The sequence below is a fragment of the Sitodiplosis mosellana genome, unplaced genomic scaffold, assembly GCF_009176505.1.
Source record: "Sitodiplosis mosellana isolate CC-2019 unplaced genomic scaffold, AAFC_SMos_1.0 Smas_scaffold_3, whole genome shotgun sequence".
NCBI classification, from domain to species: domain Eukaryota; kingdom Metazoa; phylum Arthropoda; class Insecta; order Diptera; family Cecidomyiidae; genus Sitodiplosis; species Sitodiplosis mosellana.
Genome location: NW_022595246.1, coordinates 884,394 through 909,772, shown reverse-complemented (window position 1 = coordinate 909,772; position 25,379 = coordinate 884,394). Strand labels below are relative to the sequence as shown.

The 25,379-nt window shown below is 35.6% G+C and overlaps 4 protein-coding genes and 1 long non-coding RNA gene across 5 annotated transcripts; 3 read left to right on the top strand and 2 right to left on the bottom strand.

Moving 5' to 3' along the window:
• Positions 1 to 42: 42 nt before the first annotated feature.
• LOC129565570 (bifunctional 3'-5' exonuclease/ATP-dependent helicase WRN-like) lies at positions 43 to 2,269 on the bottom strand. The gene is made up of 4 exons (XM_055440584.1): positions 1,814 to 2,269; positions 1,391 to 1,470; positions 968 to 1,158; positions 43 to 879 (listed from the first exon to the last, which is right to left on the bottom strand). The coding sequence occupies exons 1-4, from the start codon at positions 1,932 to 1,934 to the stop codon at positions 321 to 323; spliced, it is 951 nt and encodes a 316-aa protein (XP_055296559.1). The 5' UTR covers positions 1,935 to 2,269; the 3' UTR covers positions 43 to 320.
• A 6,572-nt stretch (positions 2,270 to 8,841) lies between these two features.
• On the top strand, positions 8,842 to 21,008 carry LOC129565543 (uncharacterized). The gene is made up of 3 exons (XR_008687622.1): positions 8,842 to 8,857; positions 8,922 to 8,992; positions 20,808 to 21,008. It is a non-coding gene; the product is annotated as an uncharacterized LOC129565543 (long non-coding RNA).
• LOC129565542 (uncharacterized) lies at positions 13,007 to 13,938 on the bottom strand. The gene is made up of 3 exons (XM_055440531.1): positions 13,790 to 13,938; positions 13,380 to 13,728; positions 13,007 to 13,306 (listed from the first exon to the last, which is right to left on the bottom strand). The coding sequence occupies exons 1-3, from the start codon at positions 13,919 to 13,921 to the stop codon at positions 13,266 to 13,268; spliced, it is 522 nt and encodes a 173-aa protein (XP_055296506.1). The 5' UTR covers positions 13,922 to 13,938; the 3' UTR covers positions 13,007 to 13,265.
• Positions 14,144 to 20,409, top strand: LOC129565541 (tyrosine-protein phosphatase 69D-like). The gene is made up of 9 exons (XM_055440530.1): positions 14,144 to 14,747; positions 14,861 to 14,981; positions 15,150 to 15,407; positions 15,491 to 15,601; positions 15,670 to 15,810; positions 15,922 to 16,216; positions 16,300 to 16,437; positions 18,339 to 18,536; positions 19,646 to 20,409. The coding sequence occupies exons 2-8, from the start codon at positions 14,955 to 14,957 to the stop codon at positions 18,458 to 18,460; spliced, it is 1,092 nt and encodes a 363-aa protein (XP_055296505.1). The 5' UTR covers positions 14,144 to 14,747; positions 14,861 to 14,954; the 3' UTR covers positions 18,461 to 18,536; positions 19,646 to 20,409.
• A 2,063-nt stretch (positions 21,009 to 23,071) lies between the features above and the next one.
• On the top strand, positions 23,072 to 25,110 carry LOC129566010 (putative ankyrin repeat protein RP714). The gene is made up of 8 exons (XM_055441496.1): positions 23,072 to 23,201; positions 23,927 to 24,025; positions 24,100 to 24,198; positions 24,258 to 24,356; positions 24,432 to 24,530; positions 24,605 to 24,703; positions 24,778 to 24,876; positions 24,938 to 25,110. Exons 3-8 carry the CDS (start codon positions 24,144 to 24,146, stop codon positions 24,976 to 24,978), a joined length of 492 nt encoding a protein of 163 aa, XP_055297471.1. The 5' UTR covers positions 23,072 to 23,201; positions 23,927 to 24,025; positions 24,100 to 24,143; the 3' UTR covers positions 24,979 to 25,110.
• Positions 25,111 to 25,379: the final 269 nt, after the last annotated feature.

The following is a 25,379-nucleotide window of genomic DNA, read 5'->3' as shown; positions in this document are numbered from 1 at the left end:
CTGAAGCAATTGATTTCTTTAGTTTTCGATTACAAATATCTCTTTATTTCAACGATAACTTTTTATTCAATCAACGTTTTGTTTACAATGTAAACTTTACATTTCTCTCTTAGAATTAAAAAAATGACGAAAATAGAAATGATACTTATATCATAATTGTACGAATACAGGTTTACGAGACTATAACGAAAAATTTAGATCATTTGATTTTTGTTTCACGATTTAAGTTGGGTTTTTGTGATTGAGATTGTTTTCTTGATCATTTGAAATTTCAAACTTGGGAATTTCTTGTTTGTGTACAAAATCGCATCTCTTGGGAATCAACCGCAATGTTGGCATTGACCGAAAAACAATTCCACACAAGAATGTCCTTCATATATGGTGTAACTGTTTGATGTTCCATTTCTGTAGTTTCGGCTCCAGCGAGTGCCCCAAAGAGGTGTGCCAGACCTTGGTCGTAAAAATCTATATGTGGCTCCAACTGGCTCCTGCCACAGTCTATCGCGCTTGGTTAACCACATTCGAGCCTTCACGGCCAGCGTCAATTGCGTTTTTCCAGCAACAAGTTTGATATAATCGTTGTACGTGAGCTGATCAATGAGTGCATTCCAATAGTACGGTTCTCGTCTATTAGCCCCTTCTTGCAATTTCTGCACAATGCGTTCTCTTTCTGGTGGAATATTCTTCTTCTCTAGTTCCTCAATTGTACGCAACAAGATCCGTGCATCTGTTTCAAAGTTGTAATGGCCTGAATTGCTAATGTAGTGGTATAAATCCTTCAATCGCCATGTGCTAAGGCCTTTTGCACAATTATCACAGCAATCGCTTCGAACCGTCAACAAATTGGTGCTTTCACCAAAATATTCAAGGATCATTTTGCTGTGAATGCAATAACAATCAGATGAATTATAATGTCGATTGCAATAAAAAGTTGCAAATTTAATTTTACTACGTAAATTTTATTTACCGTCGACATTTTGGTGAATGCAAAAATTTACGAATATACATGGACATGTCACGTAAGTATTTCTTCACAAATATTGAGAGTTGCTTGTCTTTTTCATCCTTGTCCAAGAAATAATCGTGTGTGTCAAAGTCATCAGGCGAAAAATATGTCACAACCTTACTGTGCAAATCATCTCGACCCGCTCGACCAACCTATAGAAGTAAAGTAAAAGGTTTTACATGAAACTTTCCGAATTTTTTTCAAGAAAAAGTTTCATGTAAAAAATTTGGATTTTTTTGCCAGATTCATTTTTTCTCATAAATAATCGTCTGGCGTAAAAAAAAAGTTTTTTATATGAAACTGAAAAAAAAAATTTGTTTAAAAAATTAATAGTAATAGTAATAGCGTAATAGGCATTAAAATTTTTTATTTCTATAGACCAACCTCTTGGTAATATGATTCCAAGTTCTTCGAACCACCATAATGAACAACCGCACGGATGTCTCTTCTATCAATGCCCATACCTACAGATTTACCGGCATTAAAATTGTAATAGCATTACGTTAACAAAAATTTCCTGTAATGTTATTACACTTGTAATAGCTATTACCGGTAATGCCAAATGACTGGTATTACAATTGTAACACATTATCGGTAATGCTAAATTTTGGCATTACAATTGTAATAGCTATTACTTGACCCGTCCGTTACAATATTAACATGTTACCTAACATTAACGGTAATGCCATAAATCTAACATTATTAATGTGATTTTCTAACATTACACACGCAATGTATTGCCAAATGTAACATGTTACGTGGCATTACAGAGGATTTTTTTCTCAAGTAATAAATCTGTACCCATACCAAATGCAGTGGTTGCCACAATCACCTTCACCTCGCCGTCTACAAAGTTTTTAACTATTTCCTTTTTACGATCACGATCATTTATGCCAGCATGATACCAAGCGCATTCCACACCATGCATTTTAAGTATGTCTGCAGTCTCTTTGGCCTCTTCTCGTTTCAAAACGTAAACAATCACGCTTCCGGTCAAGTTGGTGACCCATGGACGAAGATCACTCCATACATTGCCGGATTTTTCATGAACAATAAATTCCAGATTCGGTCGATCAAAACTCGTTACAATCTCATATGGATCTTGCAGACCAAGCGATGTTTTAATGTCGTTGCGCACCCGTGCAGTTGCTGTTGCAGTCAGTGCTAAAATTGGTGTGTTTGGTAATGTGTCACGGACAATGTTCAATTGGCGATAATATGGTCGAAATTCATGACCCCAACCACTTACACAGTGACTGTATTGAAATGAAGAAAAAATTTATGAATTGATTATTGTATTCGTTAAAAAGCATATAAATATTCCAATTTAAATGTAAATATCGAAAATGGAAAAAGATAATCACCTTTCTGTTTTTGTTCCATCCATACACAGGCGTTTGCAAAATAAACAAAAGATAAACAAACATTAATTCATTTTTTTTTGATAAACAAACCAATGACAACGTCAGAAATGCAAAATCAACGAGATTGACTCACCATCAATTGCGATCAGCATCAATCGGCCAACCAGTGAATTCAACATTCTCTTCCCTTGCCCATAGCGATCATGAAGAAATTCCGGACTGCTGTAGATGATATTGAATTCGCCTCGCTCTATTCGAGCGCAAATTTGTTTATCGGGTTGAGCACTGCCAACCAAGCAAGCCTTGACGTTCAATTTTTCCAATGCCATTACTTGAGCTTCCATCAGTGCGATAAGTGGTGAAATTACGAGAACCATGCCATTTTTGAACACAGCCGGAAACTGGAAACAGAGTGACTTTCCGTAACCGGTTGCCATCACAGCGCTGACATCACGTTTTTTGTTCATCACCATATCGATAATTTCCCATTGCTTATCGCGAAATTGACTGTGGTGAAATTTCGATTGCAGACATTCCAAATGCTCAAGCATTGGTTCATTTGCATCGTCATCCAATATAGCCGATGCCAAGTCGAATTGCGATGCGGTGAGTTGAGCTTCCTGATTGCTATTGTTGTGGCTGTTGTCGCTGCTGCCGCCGTCGGCACCGTTGTTGTTGTTGTTCATTTCATTAATTTGTTGTTGATTTTCTGAACAATTCTCAATTGTTCGATCCAAAGCAGCGTAATCTTCATCATCCAAATCATCGAATCCATCATCAGACCAATCGTTCAACTGAACATTATTTACACTTTCGACTTGATTTTCGTTTTCTTCGTGGCTTCTTTCACGGATACTATTTTCAACAGCACGATCGAATACAACTAATTGAGTTCTGGAAAAATCTTCTTCATTTCCTTCGTCATCCATTTTTGCGGAGAAAATTACAACAAATTGAATGAAACTCAAATGAATACTGTGTTTGAAACAAGTAAACTTAAACAACTGATTTATTATTGTTGATTATGCCAATGGAATGTGTCAATCAGTTCCGGTTCTCACCACCAGTCACACGAACTACGCAACTATTAAATCAACTGTCATGGTTCAAAACGATAAGTTTTCGTTGATTCCCATATGCATATAAATAATAAGAGAAATGATTCTGCAGAAATATTTCATTTGCTGTGGGAAAAAACGATTTTTTGTTTCAAAAAGTGGTTTTACAAAGAATACCAGCTAACACCGACCTGAATGTATAACTATTATCAAAATGAACTGAATGCGATTCGTCGGGAGTAATTGTTAATTTAAAAAATACATTTGGTAACCAAATCATGGTTTATATTTTATTCTTAGAACTAAAAAAACCATTAAATATATATAAATATTGTCTTATTTTGTCTATTTTAATGATTTGGTAAATAAATTTGAGATAAATAACATTTGTGAATTCATTCATAGTCGTAATAATACACGTTTTTACCAAACATTAACTCAAGAATGTTTGAGTAGTATCGTCGTCGACTTCTTTGACCAAATGGTAAATTTTCTGCGTATGTTTGAGTCCAGCCCATGTTTGTTAGTGGTGTGTTTGACTTTCGTATGAAGAATCGATGCATCGCACCGAATGGAATTTGCTTCAATGGTCTTGAGTCTCTCAGCCATGTGCGTGCTTCATTGCTCAGAGTTAAATGGGTTTTTCCGGGAACGAAATCAATGTAATCTGTTTTGGTCAGTTGATCAATCAGTGCATTCCAATAATACGGTTTCTTTCCTCTACCCATGCCATGGTACAGTGTTAATATTCCTAATCGATTGATTCGGTCGCCTTTCAACCATTTCACGATATGATCTCGTTGCGAATTGATTTTGTGTTGTTCCATTGCATTCATTGCGCCAAGTAGAATTCGGGCATCATGTGTAAAGTCGTAAAACCCTTCATCATCAAAACCAACGTATAAGTCCTTCAATTGCCACGTACTGAGGCCGTTCGCACAATTATCGCAACAATCACTTCGAACCGACAACGCGCCAGTATCTTCGCCAAGGTATTTCAGAATCGTTTTCCTGCAATTTTGGAATAAAAGAGTATTATCCCGGAGTTAAGGGCTCTTAATTCCCATCCGAATTTATACGCAAAAGTAATTACCGTCTGCACTTCGGCGAATGCACAAATTCTCGCATGTGCGAAGCCAAATCGCGTCGAAGCTTCTTCACGAAGTTGGACAATTTCATAGTTTCGTATTCCTTTTCCAAGAACCAATCGTGCAGATTGAATTCTTCAATCGCAAAGTACGTGATCACCTTACTGGGCAGATAATCTCTTTCCGCGCGGCCCACCTCTTGGTAGTATGATTCCAAGTTCTTTGTAGCGCCATAGTGAGCAATAGTGCGAATATCCTTTTTAGACACACATATAAATGACTAGAGGATAATAAAATTCATCAAAACGAAAACCCCACGAATGCACCCACAAAAAAAGCGATGACTAAAATCCAAAAGTTTGAACTTTCCCAAAAACGGGATGCAATGAAACTGTTACGTGGCCGAGAGAAATCCACACCATACACAAAAATCACTCTGATCTCAAGTTGCATAGCGTTAGTGAATGCTTTAATTGGTTGAATTGATTTATTCCATAGCTCTGGTTCTAAAGACTTTGAAAATGAATCGCGATAAAGTCTGACCATAGATTCAAAAGGAATTCTGCAATTATTTGGTATTTGATGAAACGAAATCTGTTTGGAATCTCGTGAAACATGTTCTTGTCAAAAGCAATGAACTTGAAGTTGGGTCGGCGCTTTCAATAGATTTGATTTGCTCCAAATCTAGTTGAACAGGTGTTGTAAATATAAAAATGCGATAAAATGCGAGCATTTTCTCAATTCGATTGAACTGTTCGATCAGTTGATCTGGTGGTAGGAATATCAATTGAAGAATCTTGTCAGTTCGTTTGCTTCGACGATCAATCGGAATTGTTTCGTTGGTGGAGATATCTTGTGTAGTCTTTGGAATTGGGGAAGAATAAGCCGAATCGATTGAAATAAAAGACGATTGTCGATTGCATTGGGATGGTATAGAATGTTGACTGATCTGAAATTGCCACCCGCAAACAAGTGACATATCAGTAATGATAAGTTTAGAAAATTTCCTTGTCGTTCGATTCCAAACGATTCCAAATTCATTTCAGAGACTTTTTTTTATTTTATCCACCGGGGACCAAAGATGACTACAAACTAGTCATTTGTAGTTTAGTTAGTTGCTGAAGCCGTTGACTGAAGCGATTACATCTCTAGCATTATTATCATTATGATTGAATGTTTCCTGCGTTACACAAGCTGTAGGCTTTCATCAAAGCGTATCGCGTTCACCCGGGAATGAATTCAGCTTGAGCGACCAGTTTTTCCAAACTCTCTGTCTCACCCATTAATGTCTGAATGTCTTTTGTAATCAAAACTAATATAGGGATATGTATAGCAAATACTATGGGCCAAATTATCATTTGTATGCAAGATGTAACCTAAATGATAATTTATTCTAAAAAATACATTTAATATGCTTTAACCCTCAACTGCATAAGCCCGCCTTTTGGCGGGCATCATTTAAACACCTGTATAATGTGAATCGTACGGCGGATGACATTGCTTCAAGGGGAATTTTTATTTGTCAATGTTTTTTCTTTATTTTTGTCTTTGGCGTCATTTGTCTATGTCGTACGATTGGTGAGTTATAAACAAAAATGTGCACGAAAACGAAAATTTGACAAAATAAATTATTCGGTTTCCAAATTAGACATATTTTTGACACTTTTAAACAATGAATTTCATTGTTCTCTGACTTATTTCTATCGCATTTCTTGACTAAACCATGGGAAATCTAGGATTATGAATATTTTTTTCGTTATCTATGGCCAAAAATCAACCAAATACCAGTACTCCCAGTCCTAGGAAAAATTCATGCAGTTGAGGGTTAAACAATAAAATGAAATGATGATGTGGGATTATCGATTGAAACCTGAAGATATTCTATTCATAAAAGCTTTGCAACAAATGGAATTGATACGACCAAAATGAGAGGCAATCACTTTATAATAACGTTATTAAGATAAAAAAAAATCCAACATAATATGAGAATCAATATAATGGACAATAAAAATATTGATAATATATCGAAAAAGTAAATCTGACCATTACGTGTATGGATTTTCTTGTTAATATACATACTAAAAAAATGTATAAAGAATCTGACGAGATGATGATTGTCGGCTTTTGGCAAGATTTGCATTCAAAGATGCCACATAAAAGCAAAATCCCATAAAATCGGAATCAAAATACCGTACATATATTATCGACTGAAATTATAAAGTTTCAAAGTAAAAATCATAAGCGACTGACGACTGTGCTAATCGAATTTATTTTTCTCATCTCGGAAGCATCAAATACATACCCATCATAATGTAATACATTATTAAGATACTGCATTCGTTCATATAAACCTATACGCAAATCTTTAACTAAGCTAAACCATGTTAGATGCGGGAAATCGAAAATATCAATCAAAACTTTCCAGAGCGTGTTTTGAGCTGACGTCAGCAGCACTAACTAACGTCAGCTGCTGAGCTCAGCTGCTGACGAGTATGCGTTGCGTTTTTTGAACGCATCTGCAATACAAAATTCATATTCCTTCCTGGATCCCAAGTCAAATTTGAAAGAAGGGAATATGATATTTGCCTTGGGATCCAGGAAGGAATATGAATTTTGTATTGCAGATGCGTTCAAAAAACGCAACGCATACTCGTCAGCAGCTGAGCTTAGCAGCTGACGTTAGTTAGTGCTGCTGACGTCAGCTCAAAACACGCTCTGAAACTTTCATACAAGCATGGTTCGCCCAGCAAAAATCACACTTATACTTGATGCAGTTTGTGTGTTTCATTTTTGTATGTCTTCGTAGAGAGCCCTCAGTTTTAACACGCGTCTTACATATGTCTCATTCAAACTGAACATATAAGCTATGCGTATACTTTTTGTGTTGTTCCAATTTCTCGAGACTTTGGAAGATTTTTCCGCAAGTATTACATTTGTGCTTGTAGTTGCTTTTGCATTTTTTCTCTAATGGAGTTGAACACGATTGACTTTGAACCACTTGACTTGAGTAAATATCCACATAGCGTTTTGCCGCGAAATAAATACTTCAAAAAAACGTATACATGCAGGCTAGTGAAGCCATAGCCAGCTCTCCTGTAATGCAGATGTCAATCTGAGGATGGATTTCGATGTGCCCCGACACAAGATACAGCTTAAGCATATGCGTACCGAAATCTATGGGGGTCAGAAAAATTCGTGGACACGTACAGCCTATATGAAAAGAATCTGCCGTATTGATTGTTGGTTGGCATCACTTCGTTTCATACGCTTCATTCCAATACATATACTTACATCGAGTTTCAAGCGAATTGAATAATGAACAAGCGACTGGCGGCTGCGGGAAACGAAACGTGCGCTACGCATGTATTGGTTGTTATTCATAACAAAATATTTTTCTGTTTACATGCGCGCGCTCACTCACTCTCAAGCTGGCATTCATGCTCCAGCATATACAGCGATAACGTTCCGGCGTTTTCTTGTCAAATTTTTGCTTTCAAATTTCAAATCAAATCTGGTTGTCACAGGTTACTATGGAAATTCAGAATAAAACTGTTTTTGTTTTCAGCTTCGGGAAGTGTCATCACAAGTCCATCCGCGACAAAAAATATTATCAATCGACTCAGAATTTTGAGATCTATCGAATGAGGCATACCATGAAAAACAGTTGATAACCATTATAATAATATCATCCGATGTTCCCAATATAATTGTATCACTTTGTTCTATTTCCACAGTTCCTAATCGTGGATGTGAATGGGGGCGGTAAGAAAAAAGCTCCAGTTCTTTATCAAGTATCTCCATTTCATTCTATTTTTTCTATGAAATCGAAGAGAGCCTCTGAATAGCGTAATATTCATTTCCCTATCACTTCGACACTTCCACGCGCTCTTGCGTGGAAGAGATCATCTCACGGACACAAGACATTTTCTTCACTGATCTACTATATTTTTTTAGCTTTCAATAAACGAAAAAGACGAAAATGGGAATACAGCCCTGCATAGAGCTGTTGAGACTGGTAATTTTGAGCATTTATGTTTTAAAAAAATGTTTCGTTCAATCAATTTCATTGATCAAAATTATTTTTCAGGTAATGCGAAGGAAGCACAAGGACTCATCGCTGAAGAAGCCAATGTTGATATCGGAAATGAGTTGTCGGACACCTCTTCACTTCTATTAGCTGCTATGAAAGGTAATGTTGAATATTCGTCTTCATTAAATAAGAAATTTGTTTGATTTTTCTATCGATCTGTGCCATTTTTTTTGGTCACAAGAATGTCGCTGAGCTTCTCATCCGTAAATATGATTCAAATCAAACACCTCTTCAACTAGCTGTTCACAATCGTAATGTTGACTAAATAAGATACCGTTTGGATCTTTTTCATCGATCTGTATTATTATTTTTCAGGTCACAATGATGTCGCTAGACTTTTTATCGGTAAAGGAAAGAAAGTTAATAATTGAACGCTGCTGACAATGGTAATGTTGGATATTTATTTTTATTAAATAAGAAATTGGTTTAATCTTTTTGATCGATGTCTATTTTTCAGGTGGCGAATAGCTGAACTAATTTAGCTGAATAATCGGATGATTTTTTCCTATGCCCAATGCCCATACTCGAATCGTAATATTCTATAGTTGTCCATTTACCCACTGTCACCATCAATGTAGAATACTACAGCCCATTATTACGCTTGCATCATCATAGTTTCCTTGAACCCAAAACATTTGTTATTTTTAGGCCCTGAATAAGAGTCGCAGATGACTTGAAATGTCTGCATTTATTTCAAATAAATTATCGATTAGAACAAAGACCGAATTGGCTTTCATTTCGAAATCAATTCATTACTTAATATTCTTGATTTAATGAGATAAAATAAAATTTTAGCGATAATATGAAAAACGCACACCACGGAGGACCTTTAAGCTTTTGACCAGAACAAACGCCATCTAACGATGGCATTATAACTAGTTTGACCGTATTTAGATAGAAAAGCTTAAACGAAAATTCAATGCTAGGTAAAAACTTCTTGAAAAGTGCTTGATAAACTTAATATAAAAAATAAATACATTTTTCGATGTTTGCAAGTCTGTTTTTCGGTCTGTGCCCTATGACACAAACGGAACAAGTTTTTTCTCAGTATTAGTGAAATTTTTCTCGAATCTGTGCCATAGTTTTTTACCACTACGAAGAATTTATTTCATGGAAACAAAAAGTTGGCTGTGTTGGTACGAAATGCGACAGTGACAGAATTTTTTTCTTTTTTATGTGATTTGTATTGGATTGTAAGTATTTCTTTAAGTGTGTGTTCATTGGAATTTCAAACTAATTGAGGAGCTGTTTATATTTCTATGGAAAGTGTTACTGAGTATGGATATGATTTTGCATGAGATTCGCTTGTAATTTTTTAAGGGAATGCGTAGATTTGTATCAATATCATCGTATCCTAACTATACCTCATTGAGTGATGTAAAGTAAACGTGATACCGTATATCCTTGCATCAACTAACACTGTAGCTATTGAACAACGCAACGCAACCATGGCATGTGAGCCTGAATGTAACGCAAAGGTATGAGTCATGTCGTTTGATCATTCAGATTCTAATTTACATCATGTAAGCGACGGTTGATCTGTGGTCAACTTTGGATCGACTTTGAAACGGATTGTGTTTTGTGCATGCAGCGAAGATGTGAAATTTTTTAAATTTGAACAGGCACGTGGTTCCTGCATGTTCATATAAATATATATTATTTACTTACTCCAGAACATTTTGCTTCTCAAACTTTGGTTTAATGGTATGAAATTGTGTGCTAAGTTAGCAAAAACCGTGTACAGAAAACAGACGCAAACACAGCTGTCAAGTTACAATCTGTCATCGCGCTCAAAAACATCGCATTTTACACAAAGCCTACACACAAGCACGACAAACTGGAGAATATTTGTTCCTGTACGGAATAAACATTGCACACTATATATTGGAGTAAACATGTATGCGTTCACTCTAATTCAGGGCGATTGTCAAACTTACTAACACATGCGCAAGCTTGCTAGTGACTCAATAGTGGAGAAATATCAAAAAGTTTATTCTAGTATGTTGCAAATCAGCGTTGTATATATTCCCCAGTTTGTCGTGCGTGTGTGTACATTAGTGGAGAATTTGAACGTAAACAAGTTATATTCACATTTATTGACACTTGCTATTGCTAAAACTGAGTTTATTTGGGAAATTCAAACGAAAATATCACAGTTTTTGTACGATTTTGATAATTCGAGAAATTTTACATCATTTGTGTGAACTATCACCACAATAGTGAACCAGCTGAAGCGGAAACGTAACCACGATGAGCATCAGATTATTTCTGGTAATAATAAAGAATCACTGGCGTAAAATTGATAGCGGTGTTTTTTTCGACTTATCCTATTTTGTTAAAGTGTATGTTTCACTCGTATTTTAATTGCTATGATTTGATTTAGGGCCTCCTTGCTCCAAAGCGCAACCAAAAGCGGAAGAAAAATGCCAGTGGAAAAAAGAAGAAGAATCGACAAACGTTTTTTTTGATGACAAAACCTGGATCATTGTTACGAGTTCGGAGAAAAAAACATCTAACCAAATCAAAACGAATCCCTCGCACGTCTCAAGAAGGAAATTTGACATGTCCGATTTGCAACTTAATCTTCAAATCCAACAGAAAGGCCAACTTGCGTCGACATCTACTGCTTCACAATCAATTTGTGCTGAAATTTCAATGTACGGCGTGCACATTGTTGTATTCAACAGAATTCAACTTCGAAAAACACATTCCGCGCAAACATAGCGGCACAGATGCCACCGATATCAAGTGCGTCCCTACCTTCGTGAGTGCTCCAAAACGACCTTTCTATCCACTTGATTGCGGATACCAACGATTTGGCTTAATATAGAATAAATAAATCAGTGTAATTGTCTTCTTTCTTCAACTGTGTAAAAAACTACTACTACTGCTGTAAAAAATTGCAAAAAATATAGAAGAATAGCAAAATATTTCATCTTCACATTCTTTTTTCTTATCAAATAATGACTCATAGAACCAAAACACATCAATTCGGCTTTCTGCCTAATTAGTTCTACAAAATTTAATTTTTTAAGACTGTTACAACGATTTTGCACCTTTGAATTTGTCCACTCAAAAGGATGTCTTCAGTAAGATTGAAATTGACATATACTATGCATAATACAATAGAGTATGGATACAATATGCACACACAATGCGTGTGGTATGCATAAATTGCAAGGTTTTAAGTATGTGATGTCACCATCACCATGCAAGTTGTAATGGTGATACACTATACTAAAGACATTATAATCTATGCATGGTGTATGCGTAACATTATGCCTGGCGCTATGCATCGAAATTTTGAAAAATGTTCATTGGGATGTTCCAGATTATAAAAACATGTGGCGCGTTTTATCTGCACGAATTGCGGACAACAGGTATCTGCTCGATAACTTCTCCTGAATGGCAAGCAAACTGCTTTAAATTGTTGTATGTAATTGTTGTATATAAACAAAAGGTATTTTCACTCTCATTTTTCTTTTTATTAATTCATCTTTTTCATTGCCTCATAGATTTCATCAAAAAACGTCAAAGAATGTGTCATTTAAACTCAAACCAAAGCTGTGTTAATCCAGATAAAAAGCCATCATCACGAAAATCGTTATTTCAATTTAGTTCAAATCAAATCATATTAAATAAAATGACGAATTACCATAGCATCGTTCCTTGAGTAGAGTTTTCACTTCAAACAGACTCATAAACAGCATTTGTGTTGATGTTTACGTCCAATTGTCACCTCCATTTCGCTATCAACGTTAGAACATTTTCTTCTTTGGGTTAAACAAATCGAATGAACCATTTTCTCTCTCTATGTGTCTCTCAAAATTCAAATTGGCGCGTTAATATCTCGCCATTTCATTGGCCAGTGTTGCTTTTGTAAGGTTTTAAAATACAGAATTTGAATGTCACCTGTCAAAACAATACGATTCCACGGTTTTGTTTCATTCTTCTTAAAAAGTTGTTTTCTTTAATATTTTTACAATAAAAATTATTATTCAATTCAAGAAGAAAATGTTTTTTACTTGTCCGTGCCAAGGTACACGTACGGGGTTTCCAATTGATTGTCCGAGTCGATCATGTGAAGGTTTTTTTTCATATCGAGTGCCTAATTTTAGGTCAACAGACAAATGTGTTGTATGAAAAAGAATGCCGCGGCTGTTTCAATTCACCAACTACTGCATTTCTTCTTGATATGGTCGAAGTCTGTCTAGGCCTATTACAACTTCAAATTGACGAGGATGAGGATGAACGTGACAACCTGAATCTTGCAGCTGATCAAAATATGTGGCTCATTTTTTCTGCACGGATTAAGGAAAACCTGGATCTATTCAATAACTTGACCCAATTGGCAACCACACTTCCTCAAATTGTTGTATAATGTATGTAAACAAAAGGTATTTTCACTCTCATTTTTCTCTTTATTTATTCATCTTTTTCTTTACTTCATAGATTTCATCAACAAACGTCAAAGCATGTGTCATTTAAACTCAAAACAAAGCTGTGTTAATCAACTTAAGAAGCCATAAACAAGAAAATCGGTGTTTCAATTTAATTCAAATCAAATCATATTAAATAAAATCAAGAATTATCATAGTATCGTTCCTCGAGTTGAGTTTTCACTTCAAACTGATTCATAATCAGCATTCGTGTTTACGTCTAATTGTCATCCCCATTTCGCTCTGTGTCACCGTTGTTGTCTAAATGAAAAACAAAAACATTCGAAATTACCAGAATTGGAAAAACTGAGCAGGCGAAAATTTGTGTACTTACTATTTTCTTGGCTTCTCAGATATTTGAATAATTGATAATTCATTTCCATTTCTGGTGGTGGGTACACATTCGATTTGTATTTTGTGTTCGCATCTGGTTGATTTCCCAATCGTTGACGTGCTTCAGCAATTCTCTCCTTTGCCACTTTTTTCAACTGTGTGTATCTGCTCCACTCACGTTTCTCCTCGAATTTGTACCAATCCTTAGTCTTTTCCTCATATGGGTTTATCGCATTTGGATCAATCAACTCCTCTTTGGATTTTTCTTGTATCCTCTTTTCTATTTCCTTTCTACGTATGATTGCTGCAGTAAGAGCAGGCGATATACCACTGTTATCGCTCATCTCAGTCTGAAAAATAACAAAAGAAATATTTTACAATATAATACTTGATTCCTTTTGGCAAACTTACTCTATTTCTCGATGATTCAGTTGAAATTTCACAATTTAAAATGAGATTGTGATAGAATATTCGATTTTTGAATGAATCAAATGAAATAATTAAGAATCTGAATGAATGCGTCAAAACAATAGAATATTTCATAGAGATCTGAAGTTGGTAGCGAAATAAACACAAAGACGAGCAATCAACACATCAGGCAATACTTGTTCACTCTTTCTACCATCTCTCTGTCTCTGTGTGTATGTTTGCGCACACAAATGGAATTCGATCACTTTCACGACGATTGAAGTATTCATGACAGGTTGTCTGTGTTGTGAGCCACCACCGTGAGATATACGACTGTTCCAAAGCAGAAATTTCCAGCGGCACCACTGCTAGAAAAAACGAAACACAAAACACCAATAGATTCAAAGTGCTCAGTGAGTTGTTACGCCCAGCCAACAGCAAAACACATTCTTTTCCTTTCTTTTGCTGCATTAAAACATTTATTTATTTAACCCAGTCGATTCAATTTTAGTTTCAATGTGAAAAAAATTACCCAATTTTGCTCCATTGTGTGTACTTTTCTCTCTGCTTTTTACATGTCAAACGGCGTTCGCGTTAGTCATCGCCAAACAATTTTGTGTGTTTATTGTTGCGTTACAAATTTACTGTGTGTACGAACTGCAAATTTAAAGTGAAAAACCCCAAATTCCTATTTTGGTTTTTATTTTGCTTTCAATTTTGGGTTTGAAAAGAAAGAAAAAAAATTGTCCAGCGAAAAAAAAACAACAATATTAAAACAACAGAGAGTTCAGACAAATAGAGACAAACATGGGTACGATTGGTGATTTTGGTACGCTTTCGCTAAAATGGGATCCGAAAAATTTGGAAATTCGTACGATGTCGGTGGAGAAAACACTTGAGCCACTTGTGTTGCAAATTACAACGTTGGTCAACACAAAAGGACCCAGCAAAAAGAAGAAAGGTTCGCTCAAAAATAAAATTTCATTTGGATTTTAACATTTTCTCTTTCGGGTAAAACAAATCGAATGAACCATTTTCTCTCTCTATGTGTGTGCGTGTGTGCGTGCTATTCAGTGAACTACTAAATAAGCAAGAAAAAAAAACAACTACAAAGCGACAAGTGAAATGCCATCAGTATTGGCCAGACCGAATCGGACCGGAGCACACAATGACATTGAACGATCTTGGCCTAACGGTAGAATATTTAAAATGCGAAAACTATACAAACTTTTCGAAGCGAACATTTCGTCTGACCGACACGGAATCATCGAAATCACGCGAAGTAATCCAGTTCCACTATACCACCTGGCCGGATTTCTATGTTCCTAGTTCTCCGGTGGCCTTTTTGCAATTTTTGAAAAAGGTACGAGACTCAGGCGCATTGAATTCCGACGTTGGACCAGCGGTCGTACACTGTAGCGCCGGCATCGGACGATCCGGAACGTTTTGTTTAGTCGATAGTTGCTTAGTGTTGGTGGAAAAAGAGGGGGAAAACAAGATAAGTGTTCCTGATTTGTTGCTTAAACTACGACAATCGCGAATGGGCTTAATACAAACAGCGGACCAATTGTATTTTTCATATCAAGCAATCATTGAGGGAATCAAGCATTTCAACGATCCAGTGAGTGTTTCTCGTTATGTTTTTCTGGTCTTTTTGAACGCGTCTTGCGTTAAGCAAAACCTAATTGTATTCATTTTCAACAGACCGTCGGCGACTATGACGAAGTTGCAAAAATTGACAACGAAGACTATAGTACTGAAACGGATCCGCCTAGACCACCGCCACGGTGTACATCAATATTACAGTCACAACATGTAATGAACCAATCGAATTCTACTCACATTCGCATATGGACTAATAAATACCTTCTTACGTTCAATAGAAACCACTGCCAACTGTACCAACAAATGATAACGACCATGTATCGGTTAATAATAACTCGGAGAATGGTGATGGAACGCGATCTGAACGCCCGTTGCCACCATTGCCCGATGAGTCGCCAGATGATAGCGATAGTGAGGACCATAGTGGCGAAGCGTTACGACTACGCGTACCACTACGAACCACTACGTTTAGGGAATTAGTGAACGTAGTACTACGCGTACTCGTAACGCTTCGCCACTAGGGTGAGGACATCGAGGATGATTCAGATGAGGACATGAGCGACGAACAAGATGTTGATTTGATGATGACGACAACGACGATGACGACGACGACGATGGTGTGGATGATGACGAACAAGCCACTACGGAGCAAACCACAAAATTGCTCAACGGAACTAGTAGTAATGGAAGCAATGAGTGTGAAGACAGTTTCAATCCGGATGCAACGTTACCACCGTCACCAACAAAACTGTCAACCACAAGCCTCACCGAATTCAACAATTCGAATTCATCACTGGAAACACCGTCATCACCGGAGAACGACAGGTTCTATATCTCAATTTATTGCCAACACACAAAAAGTTCGTTTCAGGACTCAATGGTTTTGTTTATATTATTTTCGTTTACAGTGGATTGGCGTCGACTGCTGAACTCCGACGACGAAAACGAAAGGAACGCAATGCAGACATCGAGGCGAAAATTAAGGATATCAAGAGAAAACAGAAAGAAACGGAGGCTGCTGCTGAAGCAGCACCAAAAAAACGCAGGTGTCTCATGATTTTTTCTGGTGTTGTTGTTTGCGTTATTTGTTGTGCATATGTATACTCGAAGTTCGGTCAAACGAAAATCATTTTTCCCCTTTCCCCATTTTAAACAAAAACAAAACCAATTCGAATAATTTTCTTTTAATTACTTTTTTTCTTCTTCTCCAAATTGCAATTCAAAACGTGTTCTTTGTAATCTCCGCCAATTTTCTTTTCCGTTTCTTCGCGACTTCTCAATTTTAATTTTGAAGAATTATTCCATTTGAAAATACAAAGAATAGATACAATTGTCTTCTCTTATGGACTAGGAATTTACGTGAAAATGAGAACTAAATCATTTTATCCACTCTTTTAATGGGCCAAGAAACTCCTTTGGTTTATTCCGCGTAACTTTCCTCCCCTAATCGGATAGATAGATGTGTATTTTTATTTATCATCGTTGTCATGCAAGAAACATTCGAAAATTTGAAAAATAATTCCCCTTCCCCCAAAAAACAATCGATTGAGAGCCAGAAAAGATGATCCGAATTGATTGACTAAATTTTAAGATGAAAATGAAAGATGAGATATTAACTAAGGCTACATGGCTTGAAATGATTTATATATATAATATGTATGAAACCAGGTAAATGCCACAGACTGATAAGCAATTAACCTTTGAACAAAACAAAACAAAAACAAATCAAACGGGGAAAAAAAAGTCTTTAATAAAAATGAACTTATTTTTATGTGAGAAACCTTTTGAGAATATGTGAACAAACAGGAGCTGTAGCATTTTCGAAATTGTCCACCATAAAATGAAATAAAACGAAATAAGTACCATATATAGCGCCCTATCCCGGCCCCTCCTCAATCTTTTAACGAAAAATAAAACGAAGCGGAGAAGAAATAAAATCACATTAAACTAACCAGATTCGAGAAGCATTCGCCCTGCACAGAATCCACATAGAACTTGTATAGCAATTGATCAACACTAAATTGATCGAATAAATTATATTTTGTATTAAGAGGCTGTTCCTAGTGAAATCACGGGCCACTACAGAACAATTACAATAGAGTACGTTAGGAGCCTCGTGTTTTTTACATACACATTTTAGACATTTATTTAGAGATATTTTTTCTTCTAACTTTTTACTACTGGTACTGGTTTTCCTGTTATAAATGTCTTGGTTTCGATGAATTTTAGTATGGAAATTTGAATAGAAGCGAAACAAAAACTACAAACAAAGAAGAAAAAGAACAAAATTGAATAGGAACTTGCCCCAGTGCAAGCAAGTAAATACGACTCATTATATTTTTTTATTTTTGATTCGGATGAGATTATAACTGTTTGACAACAGTTTGAATATGTATAATTTAAACATTGACCATTTTATTTTATTTTTCTTCACTCTAATTTTTTTTTCTGTTTTGGATGATATGAAAATGAATCCAGTTTAAAAAGTTTTTTTTCCCTTTAGATTTATATATTGTATAGTAATTGCATGAAGAGAAAATGAACCCCGAAACAGAAAGAGTGAGTTAATAAGTAGGTGGACATCTTTTAGAAATTGAAATAATATATATATACATATATAACAATCAACTGCGATTATCAACTATGAACGATAACCCACTAATACAATAGGATTAGTAGTGAACAACATACGAGACGAGAACATAATTGAACGATTAATACAAAAATCAATTTTTATCCATATTTTACGAGCATTTTGAAGGCATTTTATAGCTAACAAACCACACACACACATAAATATATTTTTGGACAGGAAAAACAAACAAAGAAAAAATTTAATAAAAAAATTACAATTAGTACGAACAGAAAACAGAAATTGTATTTTTATTGCATTGTTCTTTTAAATTGTTTGAAATTTAAATTCAATTTAGTGGTTTTCTAATTCTAGACCAAGATGATAAATGCAATTACAAACATGTACCCGCTGATTTTATACTAACTGTAATGGAAACGCTAAAGTGCAATAATATCAGATTAGGTCACACATTGTCAACAGACGAGGTTTTTTAAGGCATAAAATCACAATTTACAGACACATTCTTGGGTGGATTGATTGAATGATTGCAAGCCACAGAATAAATTCAAAGTAACTAAACATTTTTTTTAAAAATCAAATCAGATGAAAAACCTCTAGACGAGGTTAAAATGGAGTGACGCTCCTGTGCGTGGATTTACCACTCAAAATGATATCAGTCGCTAGGACGCTGGTTTATCTCTGGATACAAAGATGTATTTTTCGCATTCACTATTGTGAAAATTTATTCACAATAAGGAAAAATATCGCGTCACGACTTTTAGACGACAAAACGCTTGAAAACTTGATCTAAAATCAAAATTATGGGTACCCCCTTCGTAAGATATGGGTATAGATTTGAAAATTCATCGAAATTTTCCAACCGCTATATTTTTGCCTAGACCACACTTTAGGCATGGGAGATATGGTGTTTCCGACTATTTGGGCCAAGACCTTTCCAACGGTACCTAACATGCCGGGGCCCAAATAGTGTCCTGGAAAAATAGCATATTTACTGTATATATACTCGTGACGCAAAAACTGGCATTTTTTGATATTTGGCTTGAAATGGCGTCACTTGTCGGACTACCATCCTCCGTGATAATTTTTCAAAGAAATTTAGAACATTTCTCATTTTGAAAGGAAAACCATACACCTCGAAATGAAATGCAATTTTCAAACCGAAATTTTTGAATAAAATTCCCTAAAAACAAAATTGTACATGGATTAGAAGGAAAACGAATTTAAATATTTAATTTAATGACAGAAAAGAACACAACCGGTGTCTGTTGTAAGTCTTTTGAAGTGAATTGACTTCAAAGTGGCAAACTATTTAAATCTCCATACACCAAGGAGATCGTCACTTATTTGGTAAATCAAGTGGGTTTCAATGAATGTGTTTTGCTATCTGAAAAAATTGACTCCCTCGGACATCACGATATGCATAAGATTTAAAAAAAAATTATTCTAAATATTCATTTATTCTGGGGTCACTGTTTCTGATTAATCTTTTTTTCGAGAATGCAAAGTTGATCGTTTGAAAGGCAAAGAAAAAACAACATTAAAATTCATCCAATTAAGACCAAAAACAAAATATTTTCCTTTGAAAAAACCAAAAAACACACACAGATTGATGTGCAACCAAATTGACATTTGTTTATTTTTCTTTTTTCCCTTTTCAGGCATCAACCGAATTAAATTGGCCACCCCGTACAATTGATTTTGAATTTAAACAAAAAAGAAATTGAGACAGATTTTATTTCTAATTGTATCATTATCTCCCAAATGAAATCTTCATTTTTTTTTCACTTGTTCGCTTAAATAAGTAAGAATAAATCATTATAATGTAGAGGGGAGGACGGGGTAAAATTGGACACGGGATTACCAAACGTAAAAACGATTATATACATACATGTGCATTAGTGTGGCGATCATTTGACGTGCACAGTCTCTCAGTCTGATACACGCTGCGCTAGAGCACGCTTTGCGTTTTTGCCACTTCACACGTTTTTGAGCACACGTGATTGGATGGTAAGTATAATTTGTAGCTAAAGTCGAGTGCTTTCGCGTAATAATTTCGCCGTAGTGATTTTAATTATTCTTGTTAAGTGAAAAAAATTGATGTGTGGCGTGAAATTTGACAACGAAAAAGTGTCCCAGATTACCGCGTACTCTCCTAAAACCAAAAGTTATTACACACTATGAATCCATTGCAACTGACAACGACTTTCTTTTTCTTATGTTATAATTGAAATGTAAAGAAACATTGTTGACATATGCTCGCACTTCACCACATTTTGAATACATTTACGAATTCACTTGTTTTTTAATCAATTGAATTTACTTTTGTATACGGGATGCCAAATGGACATTTGTATGTGGGTCTTGAATGAATAAAAACAGAGAAAAAAAAATAAAAACATAAACAACTGTAGTAGTCTACTTTTATAACATGTTCTTTTATTAACTCGTTACATTTACGGTTGGCAGGTTTGCTATAATTTTGTTGCAACAAATGTTGCTTATCTCTTATCAGTTCCTCGAAAAACGCGAAAATACGCGAAAATCGCGAAATTTTCCCATCTCGTTTTAGTGAAGCCGATAAGAAGTAAGAGGCTTGCCTCTTCGACAGAAATGTAAAGCAGGTCGAGTACTACAACTTTGCCACAGACACCAAGTCGTTATCTTTTATCAGTTTCGCGAAAAATGATAAGCGAAAACTCGCGTTTTTCGCGTTTTTTCGCGTAACTGATAAGAGATAAGGACTTGGTGTCTTCTTGAGTACTATAACTTCACCATAGACATCAAGTCGATATCTCTTATCGCGCGATGTCTATTTTTCAGGTGGCGAATAGCTGAACTAATTTAGCTGAATAATCGGATGATTTTTTTCTATGCCCAATGCCCATACTCGATTATCGTTTAATATTCTGTCAAAAAAATAACTGCAGTTGTCCATTTACCCACTGTCACCACCAATGTTGAATACTACAGCCCATTATTACGCTTGCATCGTCATAGTTTCCTTGAACCCAAAACATTTGTTATTTTTAGGCCCTGAAGAAGAGTCGCCATGTTTGCATTTATTTCAAATAAATTATCGATTAGAACAAAGACCGAATTGACTTTCATTTCGAAATCAATTTTGATTTAACAATTCTTGATTTAATGAGATAAAATAAAATTTTAATAAAAAATCAATTTTGATTTAACAATTCTTGATTTAATGAGATAAAATAAAATTTTAGCGATAATATGAAAAACGCTCACCACGGAGGACCTTTATGCTTTTGACCAGAACAAACGCCATCTAACGATGGCATTATAACTAGTTTGACCGTATTTAGATAGTAAAGCTTAAACGAAAATTCAATGCTAGGTGAAAACTTCTTGAAAAGTGCTTGATAAACTTAGTAAAATAAATACATTTTTCACGCGTTAGTGTGTGTATGAATACAAAACAAACAACGATGGCTTTGGTGATACGTTCGTCGCACGGTCGTCCGTACGCATCCATGCTCAGCATATTTATCTTGCATAGAAATATATCCGAACCGATGCTTGAATCTGTGCCATAGATTTTTTACCACTACGAAGAATTTATTTCATGGAAACAAAAAGTTGGGTGTGTTGGTACCAAATGCGACAGTGACAGAACTTTTTTCTTTTTTATGTGATTTGTATCGGATTGAATTTTTTAAGGGAATGCGTAGATTTGTATCAATATCATCGTATCCTAACTATACCTTATTGAGTGATGTAAAGTAAATGTGATACCGTATATCCTTGCATCAACTAACACTGTAGCTATTGAACAAAGCAACGCCACCATGGCATGTGAGCCTGAATGTAACGCAAAGGTATGAGTCATGTTGGATCGACTTTGAAACGGAATGTGTTTTGTGCATGCAGCGAAGATGTAAAATTTTTTTAATTTGAACACCACTCAACCCTTCAAGAGTGAAAAATATTTACTTTTTAAATTATTGCATTGAATTTGTAGTTTATAGAAGGTGATGAAAGAATAAATGTAAACATCTGACATTTTCAATGCAAAATATTTGTGTGAAACGCGAAATTAAACACACGTGCACAGGTGGAATTGTAATTCTATCAATTGTTTGACATTGTTATCTTGAAAAATGTGTGCGATAATATTTTGTGGGCTTTAATTGGAATCGTCATTGTACGTGGATTGAATCATACAGTGTGTTGCCCACCGACGTGGCCACACTTGAAAAGTATATAAGAGGATGCGTTCGATTCGCATGCCCATCAAACAGTTCTTACCAATTGATACGTTCATAGTAAACTTTCAATAGTTCGAAGCTAGAAAAATGCTGAGTCGAAGTTCTTTCACACTGCTGCTCATTGGCTTGATGGTATCCGAGGTGAGTCGACAATTTCAGTCGATTTTTTTTAAATTTTTCATGTTTGATACTTTTCGTGGACAATTTGTGATAATTTTTTTTGGAAATAATTTAAAAAATGAAAAGTGTCCTTTTTTCAAGTTCTTAAATTGAAAAAATTCTTCTATTCCAAAAAAAATGTCCACCGGAAACTTTTATTCTATTAAAAACAGTTGAAAACTGTTATTAATACATAATGTATTAATCGCATCCGTTGTTCCCATTCCAAATGTATCATTTTGATTCTATTTCCACAGTTCTTAATCGGGGATGTGAGTGGAGCACCACCCGGGAGGAACGGTAAGATTGAAGTTTCATTTATTTATCCAGTTTTACTCTTAAATTCCATATACAAAGCACCTTGTAACGAAGAAATAGAAACCTCATTTATGATAAACTTTTCATACATATTTTAGTAAACGAAAAAGACATGTTTGGAGAGACAGCTCTGCATAGAGCTGCTTTTGCTGGTAATTTTCGACATTTTCTTTAATAAAAAAGAAGGTTTTGTTCAATCCGTTTCATTGATCTATGAATATTTTTCATATTCTTTCAGGCAAAGTGAAGGAAGCTGAAGACCTCATCACTGAAGGAGCCGACCCTAATATTGGAAATAATTTTAATGAGACAGCTCTGCATTATGCTGCTAAGAAAGGTAACGTTGAATACTTATTGTTATTGAATAAAAGATTGACCTGATTTTATCCCATCGATCGGTGTTATTGTTCAGGTCATAAGAGTGTCGCCGAACTTCTCATCCGCAAAGGAGCCAATCTTGATAGTGAAACTAGAACGAAAGAGACACCTCTTCATTGTGCTGCTTCCCATGGTAATTTTGAATACTCTTTTCGAGTACTATGCGCATTAGTATTGCTTAGCAGCAAGCATTGATATGCTTTGGCCAATAGACAAGCATATCGCGATGCAACTGCCGCGCACACAACTATCGTGCAAACAAACGTCGCATATACAGCCATCGCAACCAACTCACACACAAAACCGACTAGCATATATACACGGGTGTCAGAGTTGTGTGTGATGTCTACTCAGAGGTCTCATTTGCTCTCAAAATATATTTCGTAATATCGCGGAGCTACTGCGAGTAGCACGTATCTTTTGCTGTTTGCAAGTAGCGGCTACGCTGAAGCGACGAACGAATGGGAAGAGATAAACTGAGAAAACGAAACACACGAACCATATTGACGCATACATACAGCCGCGTATATCGTACACGCGAACGGAGTCGAACGATGGCTGTGTGCATGTGTCAATATGGTTTGAACGAAAGAGTGTAACACACAATCGCGCGCAGCTTCGTTCGTGTGTTTCGTTTTCTCGGTTTATCTCTTCCCATTCGTTCGTCGCATCAGCGTAGCCACTATTTGCAAACAGCAAAAGATACGTGCTACTCGCAGTAGCTCCGCGATATTACGAAATATATTTTGAGAGCAAATGAGACCTCTGTGTCTACTACACTTCGTCAGTGCAGCCTTGACTTTTTTTTCACTAAATGGGAAATTGGTTTAATTTTTTCATTGATCCGTATTATTTTAGGTCACGGAGGTGTCGCTGATGTGCTTCTCAAGAATGGAGCTAACGCTAATATTGGAAATAATTTGAATACCACAGCTCTTCATTTAGCTGCTGACTATGGTAATTTTGAATACTTGTTTTCATTAAATAAAAGATTGATTTGATCTTTTCCATCGATCTGAATTATTTTTCAGGTCACAAAAATGTCGCCAAGGTTCTCCTCAACAGAGGCGCCAGTATGGATATCATGAATAATTTCAATAATACACCTCTTCATTTGGCAGCTAAGAATGGTAAGGTTGACTAAATCAGATATCCCGTCGATCTCTTTCATTGATCCGCATTATTTTAGGTCACGGAGGTGTCGCTGATGTGCTTCTCAAGAATGGAGCTAATGCTGATATTGGAGATAATTCGAATTCTACAGCTCTTCATTTAGCTGCTTCCAAAGGTAATGTTGAGTATTTATTTTCGCTGAATAAAAAAATTGGTTTGATCTTTTTCATCGATCCGATTTTTTTTCCAGGTCACAAAAATGTCGCCGAGGTTCTCCTCAACAGAGGCGCCAATATGGATATTATGAATCATGTTAATCAAACACCTCTTCATCATGCTGTTAGAAATGGTAATGCTGAATAAGAATTTTCACAAAATAAAGAATCGATTTGATCTTTTTCATTGATCTAAATTATTTCTAAGGTCACGAAAATGTTGCTGAACTTCTCATCAACAAAGGCGCCAATATGGATATCATGAATAATTTTAATAATACACCTCTTCATCATGCTGCTAGATATGGTAATGCTGAATAAGTATTTTCACAAAATAAAGAATCGATTTGATCTTTTTCATCGATCCAAATCATTTCTAAGGTCGAAAGAATGTTGCTGAACTTCTCATCAAAAAAGGAGCCAAAGTTGATATTAGAAATCTTGAAAATCTAACACCTCGTCAGTTAGCTGTTAGGCATGGTACTGCTGACTGAATTAAATACCGCTTTAATCTTTTTCATTGATCTGTATTATTTTTCAGGTCACAATAATGTCGCCAACCTTTTAATCCAGAGGGATTGAAAATTTTGACACATAGACACTAGCGCTGCAGTTTGCTTGTCAGTTGGTCAGCTGCACAACTAACAATCATGCTGGTGGAGCAGCCACACAAAAACTGGATCAGTCATATATTTCTGATTAATTTTTTTTTACTTTTTCTAAATAAATATGATTATAACATTAAAAGTATTTTGATTCAAGTGTCACTATAATTTTCATCACCTTTGTTCGGCACAATAGGAATATAATAAAAACATAGTTACATAACACATAACATACGCGTTCTTGGAGCGGCCATCGAAATTGATTACAATAGTAACCAATATTGGTTACATTAATGACCAATATTACAGTGTGATAATTTCAACACCCAATTATTACATTTTTATTCTACGTTTTTGCAAACATGAAGTTTAAAAAGG